An 8,876-nucleotide genomic window follows, 5' to 3' on the forward strand; every position below is an offset into this window, starting at 1 on the left:
ATGAATAAGGAGCTCAGTTCAAATTATTGTTCTTTGATAAAAGCATTCAGGGTCTCCTTATTTGTTGGTAGGTCACAAAACTTGGAGCTTCATTTGTTCGAAAGCTTCACCTTTTCAATCAATTAAGACTTTTGAAATAGATCAAAAATAACTGGTGGGTAGACAAACAATACATCTCACAACCTGTTTTTCCATATGAACAACAACTGAATATATCCCCAAACGAGCTAACTCTGTGTGTAGCCTTGATGCATTTGCTGTTTATTTTTTTAGCGTTATGTTTTTGAGGTCATTAAACTTGTTGCATATACATTTATAATATACTATTTGTTATAATCTTTCAAAGAAATTTCTTTTTAAAAGATTAATATCCTCTCAGAACAAATCTTTGTATGAATTTCTTATTGAAAGTAGTGTAAATTGTATTGTTACTTAAGCTATTCCAAAGGCCTTAGGGAAGAAAAAGCTCTTGAGTATTTTAGGAGTGATAGAGAGTATGATTCTGGTCCTATCATTAATAAAGCAAATTATTCCAGCCGTGAGTGCAGTTAGTTACAGCAAAAGATACTTTCACTTGGTCTGGACTGATAGGAAATGGTCTCCCTTTCCTTCACATCATTCCTGTAACACTTTCAACTCCTATGTTTGTTTATAAAGTGTTTTCCGTTCTCTCCTGTAATAAGTATAAACTTAAGACAATGTCAGTCATGCTTGGAATGGAAATCACTTATCATGGAAATACCTTTTTCAGTCACGTTAGCCAGTGTTATCCTAGAAATAACATGCAGGTTCATGAGTCTGTGAGAAGAGGACTTGTAATACTTATGCAAAGATACAGATAATGAGAAGATTGTGTTATATGAGGCAGGTGCATGCCTTATGTAGGATTCAGAGATAGGAAAAGGAGAAAAAGTGTTTAAAAAGCCTCCACCCCAAAAGGATGTGTTGAAAATTTTTGTCTCAATTAGAATGTTGTTTAATGGGTCACCTATTTATGATTTAATGGGATATCATTTATATGTGGCTGAAACAATTAATCATTTTGTTACCAGAGATGGATGGGGATGTAGCAACAAGGGATGCCTTAATTATTTTCGTTGCTAGTTCGAGCAACAGAAAGTGCTAGACTCTTGCCAACTTTTAATAAGCTGCTTAATAAGATATATACTAGTGGTGAAGGGCATAATAAAGACCACAAATGGTAAGTAATGGGGATAAAATTTAATCTTAAGGGACAGAAAAACTGTGCTCTGTAGCTGTCATTTTATAGAGCTTGTGGTATATGTAAGTGTAAAGCATTATAAGTACTAGGACAAGACCATGGTGTGACAGCATTTAGCTGTACATAGTTTAGCTGTAGATAGTTTATCTATGCTTAGACATGAAACTTTTGTAGTACCATAACTGATATTATGCAATTAATTTATCAATTAAAATTATACTTTTAATAGGGCCTTTGAGTTTTCTACATAAGAAGTATTTGCAGTGTGGAAGTGAAAGACACTAGGATAATGTGTTATTAGAATGCGTCTTGCTTTTAGAATAAGGATCTGTGGCAGCTACACACGGATACTTAGAGCTGTGTAATGATAGTTGCTTTCTCCCATGAGACTCATTGACTCTGAAATAGGAATCAGCATGGCTAAGTCTCATTAGAACAAATAGATTAATTTCTGACTAAAATTAGAGACCACTTTTTAATCATTCAGCACTATGCTGTTTAGTTATTCAGTTATTAAAAGGCTGCTGTGATGGACTAGGAAGGCTCTGACCTGTATTAAATTTTATGAAATCTCATGTTTTCTTGATACATGATTTCTACTAATATTCACCTCGTATTGTTCAAACTAAGCTTTCATCTTATTGTTAGGTATAATCTTAAATTTGACCTTTAAACTTTGAAATTTTAAATACTTCTTCCATGTAGAGTTCTCGTAAAAAATAATGGTGAATACTTCCATATACCTGTCACATAGCTTGATGAGCAGTGCTTCTTATGGAGAAGAAATGCAATCTACTTTCTCATTTATACAAAGTAGGAATGTAAGATGGAGGCATCTCAGTAAAGGTGCAAGAACAAAAGGCAGGTGTTGGAGGTGGTTACATACACACGTACAAATGCCTTTGGACTTCACTGATCTTACAAACATGTCCTTACCTGTAATGCAAATAATCATAGATTAAAGTGACAGTTTTAGGATTAGTATGGCAGGCATTCAGGAGTTAGAAGATGCTGAAGTTAATGTTTCTGTACTTGTATGATGCATCCTCTTACAATCTGGGGATACTTGGACTTTACTACATAATCCTGTTCTCTAATGTTTCCTCCCTTTTATCCTTGAAAACACATGAAGAAATTATATTTTATGGTTCAGATTCCAGTGCATGGCTACTCTGCCCCAATTTTGTCAGAAAAAAAGTGCATTCTGAAATATTTATATCTCTCTCACTGATGATTCACAACTGAATGCTTTTCTCTAAGGCAGTAGAGAAAAAGGTGTTAGTAAGAGAGAAGTGATTTCAATATTTCTTTCGTGTGTTGTGCAGCCTTCAGCACATGCAAAATGCATGCAAGCCCATTCCTTACTTGTGCTTTTATATTATGTCTTCAGCTTTGTAAGTGTTATACATACTCTCTTGGGAAAATCTTTTATTGAGTAATATACTCAGTTTCAAAGTGGATGGATTTTTTAATATTAGCAAATAATGTCATTTTCAGGCATTCATTTTGAAGTAAATGAACTCGTTGCATTTTTATTCAGTTTCAGAAACAAAAATGTGGAGACTCATTCTGATCAGTAGTGCTAAAGAGTCTTGCTTTACACTGGTTTCTCATTTTATTGCTGGCAAATAAATGAGCTGTGCTTTTCTGGCGGATTTAGCAAAATGAGGCTGCTCAGTTGGGGTTGAGCCTAGGGGAGGATGTGCAGCTACACAGCCAGAACCTTCAGGTTTTGCTGCAGCAAAGTGTTATTTCTATTTTATCTTGTAAGGAATGTTATCTAAAGATAACCTGGGGGAGAGGTAGAGATTGGTCAGAGTAGAGATTGCTGGGGCTTTGGTTAGTTTTGGCCATAAAACTTCTGGACTCTTTGAATGCTGTTTCAGTGGAAGTAAAGCATTGTACATTTTTATGAACTTGTAAACACAGCTGTCTTGCAGAAAAATCTCAATCACTTAAAAATAAGATCTTTTATTTTTAGTCATTGTTTCTTAATCGCTGTTTCTGAAACTGTTACCACTTCACAGCTTTCAGTAAGGCTACTCACTTTGGTCTTTCATCACTAGTATATGTGTAAATGAAAGAATATTTATTTATTTATTTATTTATTTATTTATTTTCTGTATCTGCTGAGAAACGTTGTAGGTTATAGCAGGAAAATGCAGAGAAGAAATGTGTTGCCAAGTAGAGTAATAAGTGCTTATTAATGTACATGATTTATGTACATTGTATTTAAAAATGAGAATACAGTAATCCTGCTTTTTTCTGTCTTTAAAACATTGTATTTGCATTTTGTCTTAGCATATTTTCAGTAGCCTTATAATAAAGGATTATAATGTCATATTATGTTTAATACATTATATTAATAAAACCTTTAAATTTACTTGTAGTGTCTGGCCTTAGGAGCTGAGAACTACTGGTCCACAATGAGAGGAGGAAATAAAATGTTACCATTATGTTAGTTGTTAAGTTCTGAGACCATGAAATTCAGATTTCTCTTCTGAAAATTAACTTCTCTTTGGCTGTCACTTTAGTGACAACAGTATGTGAACTGCATTCTCTGAACTCTCATTCATTTTTCATGTTCCTCTCCAAGGCCATAGTAACCTGAGATCGAAATTGTACCAGATAGACTTCTTCACCATGTTATGGCTAGATGAAAATTATAGCTTGGTCTCATCTGCTTCAGAAACAGAATTTGTATTAAAACTTTGATTCCACAAGGATCTACTTTACAACCAAAAATATTTTTTCAGTAAACCAGAAGATGCTGATGTTGTATTGACTGATGGAAGGAAAATACACTGAGAATTTCTGCTTATCCTATGGTTCCTTTTATTTCTGAGCATACACCTGTGTATATAGCAACCTTTATTGGGCTTCTGATGTTATTAAACATTAGCTACTTGTAATCAATTCTTAAACATCAAGTTTGTCAAAACTTTTTAAAAACAGTGGTATTTTTTGCTGTCACATGAATGCACAGCTTAATGTTTTCCATCCAGAGCAACAAATTTAAAATATAGCAGAAAAAATTATGTGATTAGCCTTTACTACTGGGATATTGGTGATCAGATTTTAGGGACTACATGCATCAGTGTTTAAAACCTATAGAGAAACCCAGGAAGATCATCAGCTGACACAGAGTTCACCAAACTAGCACACTTTGAATGATTGTGCTGATCATATCTGTTTTTCATAATCTTTTACTCATAAGTAAAATGTCTATACATTTTTGAGAGATAGAGCAGACTGAATGTCTAAGGGATAAACAGTCCATGACACGCAAATATTGTCTGTTTCCAGTTTTTTCTACTCTCATAAGTGTGTCTCATTGTAAAACTATTGAAAAGAGACAGTAAGCCCTTATCGTAGCTGGAGGTTTGTATCTTCTTATCTCAGAGGAAGAGTCTATTATATCTTGTTTCCAAGGAAAGTGGTAAATTCAACTGGGGGAATCAAATACTTTCATCTTCTATGTCATATTCATGTTGGTCATTTTATGGCCATTAAAGCAATTGTTAAGGTACCTACTTTCTAATTATTCTCCTAGCCATTATAAAGCTTCTGAGATTCTTAGTGAGAATGTAGCATATATTATATGTTTTTATTCAGCACCTGTGCAGGTTGCTTGACCTTTCAATTAGAGTAAGAATATTTAGGAAGACGCTGCAGTGGAATGGCCTGTGGATGCTGCCAGGCTGTGCAGTTCTTCATTTATGAACATGGGCATATTGAAAATGTGAAAACTTGTTCTATGAACAAATTCAGTGACAGCCAAATGCAATCAGCCATGGTCCGAGAATGTAAAAGGTATCAAAGGCAGCCTGCAAATAATATGCATGTAAATAAAGAAAGCGCTTGTTTCGTGTTTTGAATAGTCTCTTATGAATAGTACCCCCTGAAAAAGTGTGCAGTAGATGTTATTACAATATCTGCCCTGTAAAATTATGGCCGAAATTCTGGGTTCAAAGAACCGTAAATAAATGCCCTGTTAATGGATGTCAGACTGCACTGTGAAATCAAGTTTGCACTTTTCCAGCGTGAACGTAGTTCCCTTTAGGTCATGTGACCTCTTACAGGCATGGAGCACCTCATGCAATGGCTTTTTTCATTTTTTATTTATAGACATGCAAGAAGCTAAATGAATCTACAGTCCAGATAAGTGCATTGTAGAGTAACTAGGTAGAGTTTTTTGTGTTTTGTTTTAGAGGGCGAAACTTCCTGGAATTCTGAAAGATAGGTCATAATGGAGGGCTCCACCATAATGGTGAGCTTATCCATCTGTGAATTTCCAGACAATACAAATATGACTGTGCTTGTTCCAGGAACGGTCTGAATCAAGGCTGAATCAGTGACTCAATATGGAGTCATATTTTTATGATTGAATGAATCGATGCGTACTTCTCTACTTTGAGCTATTGTCAAGTAACTCGGAGATACTTATAACTCAAAGTAGCCCCAACAGTTTTGGTTTTCCTTGTTACCTGAAACATGCACTTTATAACTTGACTCTCATTACACACTTGATGACACTTTTTAAACTCAAGTGGTGGATTCTGCACCTAGGGTGGGGCAACTCTGAAAATAGGTACAGAGTGGGGGATGAGAGGCTGGAAAGCAGCCCCTCAGAAAGGAATGCTGTAGCATGGAGCTGCACCAGGAAAGGGTGTTAGGAAAAGGTTCTTCACCAGAGAGTAGTCAGGCAATGGAGCAGACTTCCCAGGGCCTTGATCAGAGCACCAAGCCTGATGAAGTTCAGGGCATTTGGACAGTGCTTTCAGAAATGTAGTTTGAATTTTGGGTTGTACTATGTTGAACCAGGAGCCTGTGCTTGATGATTGTTGTAAGTCCCTTTCAACTCAGGATATTATGATTCTATGAAAGAAATTTGTGTTAATTGAATTATAGAGATTTTTTTTTTTTTTTTCATACCTTCTGTGATGATTGTGAAGAGGTCTGGCTTCTTTATTCAGAACAAAAATTTTAGACCAAGTTTCTTGTTTTTGTGACGTGATGTTATACAGTGCTGCTACCATCAGCAGCTCCTGTGGATTCCTTCTTCCCAGACTCTGGGGCCTCTTCAGCCTAGGCCAATGGATCTGACTACTGCTTTCCCATTTGCAGGGTTAGCTATTAGGGGGCAAAAAATATAACACATCTGTACCCTCTGTGGAACAGCCTCCTGCACAGGCCTGCGATAGACAAGAAACCTTCTTTTTAAGGCCAGGAAATCTTGAAGGCCTCTTGGAACTCCCACCATTGTAATAATTGGTTTCTACTCATAATTATGTCTGGGACTAAAAATAGGTTAAGTATTGAGATTGTAAATAACTTCGAGTAAGTCTGGCTTAACAAGAGGCCAATGACTTCTGTCTCTTTTTTATCCTGCTTGTAGTCTCACAGTGAAATGCATGCAAGACAAACAGAATGACTGCTCATGAATTCTGTAGGTGGCATTTTCCAAACTTTCCTGGTGTGCATTTCATTAGTCATAGAAGTCACAGAAAATTGTTTCTAATATTATCAATTGCCAAGCCTTCTTTATTCAATGGAATTGAATAAATTCCATTAAGGCTGACAGGTTTTTTTGTAAGTGAATTTTGAATGTGAGTCATATTCAGCGGTTGTGCCTTCATCTTTGTAGAATCAGAGAGATGTGCTGTGTGTCAGCTTTTAAGGGTATTGTTGCATTTATTTGCCTTTTTTTTAGGTGCAATACTGATGAGTTATTAATCTTGGATGTTACGCTACTATACAATACAATAAAAAAACATTTCTACAAGTACAGTAATCTAGGACTTCTGTGGTATTTCTTTTCAAATTTTGGGGGCATAGGAGTGGTTGAGATTAAACTTGAAACATTAATTTTACTACACTGTGTATGATTTTCCCAAATTCTCTTTGTTTTTGCTTTTCACACCAGTGATCACTAATTCCTAGTTCTGAATCTTCTGTCTAAGCTGGTCTTGTAGCATATTTAATTTCTACAGTGACTCGTAATGGATTAGATTTAGGTAAGGAAATTGTTTCTGGCAGGTTAGAGCAGTTCACGTCTCAAAAACATCTATAAAGTGCAGGTGAGCTTTGACAGTTCAAGTAAATTTTTAATTTGACTTTCAGAGGCTTGTAGGTGCCACTATATACAGTATGCAGTGGAATTAATGCAGTAATAAAAGTGTTAGGTTCAACTTAAAATTTATTTTCTTAGTGTTGGATTATGCCATTCTAATCTTTGTTATAGAAAACATTCTCTAAATAAATATTTAAAAATGAACACTGGAAAGCACATTTAAATCTTGTGCTATTTGAATACAGAAGATTCTAAAATAAAAATTGTGTTATGCAGATCTGCAATTCACTATCAACGACAAGCATGTAGCCCAAATGGTATTTGCCATCCACAAAGCTGCAGTTCATCTTTCTGTATAACCTCTGCAAGTTTTCCAGCTTGTGTGTGATGGCTGTACTCCTTGTTACTGCCATGCAAGGAGCTTATGTAAGATGGCTGTAGGATATGTTCCTAGGAGGTACTGTAAGTTACAGAATGTGAATTGCTGTAGGGTGTTCTCCAGGCACCGCACTGGAGATACTGGTGTTTATGAGCTAACCCAGTCTTTATCTGTGAAAAATTTATTGGAATAGGTTCGAAGAACCTGATACAGAACATCAGCAGGAATTATTTTTCTCCTTTTCACTTTACAGAACTCTTAATTCTATTAACACAGGATTTTAAGCTATGCACAGAACAATTCATCTGTAGTAATGGGAAAAGTGTAGAGAAAAAACAAAGACAAGCTGCTAGCTTCTGTGGTTAGACAATTTTTCTTACAAGTGTAAAGCGGGCCCAGAATCTAGAGGCTTCCTCAGCTTTAAGTAAAGAAATGCAGTGTGCTGTTTGTATTTTTTTATCTGAGGTGAACACTTAGCAGTCTGCTGTTAGTTTTTTGTTGGTGTTGAAAACTCTCTAAGCCATTACACTTCATATTTTTCGATATTTAGGAGTACTTTGCATACGCAGTGTCCAGGCTTTTCTGTCCTTACAGAAATGTAACTTTACTAGATTTGTTCTTTGCTAATTGTAATCATTGTCATTTTATTAACATATCGGAGGAAAATTCTCCAGTGTCTTGTTTTCTGGAGCTGCATCTCTTGATATTTCATTGCGTTGAACATAAAAATCTTGCAAGCTTCTGCTAGTAGTGTGACTTGTTATATCTTGCAGGAACTTTCCTAACTACAAGAAAACCAAGCCTCATACTCAGTGAATCAAAATGCTTGAATATTTTTATGCTTATACCTTTATATATATATTATGGATGCTTTAGAAAGCCTCATAGAAATGATGTGCTGTGCAACTTTCATGAATAGTCATTTCTGCTTTCATGAAAAATTCTAAAATTCTGAAGTGATGCATTAAAAATATCCACAGCAGCATAAATAAAACTTATTGATTATACAGTTGCATATTTTGTTGTAAATGTTCTGTGAAGTACAGAATTAGGAGTGGAAGTGTAATGCTAACAAAAAGAGCAATTTGTTGGGTTAAGAAATTCTAATAACACAAGGGCTGTCAAAGACTGTGTGTACCATCAACAAAAATTGACTGCTTTTAAATGCTTAGAATTGAAGCTCGAATAGTTGGCAGAGTTTT

General features: G+C 35.4%; 1 protein-coding gene across 1 annotated transcript in view; it reads right to left on the bottom strand.

Moving 5' to 3' along the window:
• The window catches only part of RYR3 (ryanodine receptor 3), a gene marked incomplete at both ends in the record, with an annotated part of 58,430 nt that overhangs the window by 39,736 nt on the left and 9,818 nt on the right, over window positions 1-8,876 (bottom strand). The window contains 5 exon segments of the mRNA NM_001303211.1: window positions 870-879; window positions 1,124-1,128; window positions 1,131-1,132; window positions 2,636-2,647; window positions 7,060-7,071. Coding sequence (NP_001290140.1) covers window positions 870-879; window positions 1,124-1,128; window positions 1,131-1,132; window positions 2,636-2,647; window positions 7,060-7,071 — 41 coding nt within the window.

This window comes from Meleagris gallopavo, chromosome 5 (genome assembly GCF_000146605.3).
Source record: "Meleagris gallopavo isolate NT-WF06-2002-E0010 breed Aviagen turkey brand Nicholas breeding stock chromosome 5, Turkey_5.1, whole genome shotgun sequence".
Classification (NCBI taxonomy): Eukaryota; Metazoa; Chordata; class Aves; order Galliformes; family Phasianidae; genus Meleagris; species Meleagris gallopavo.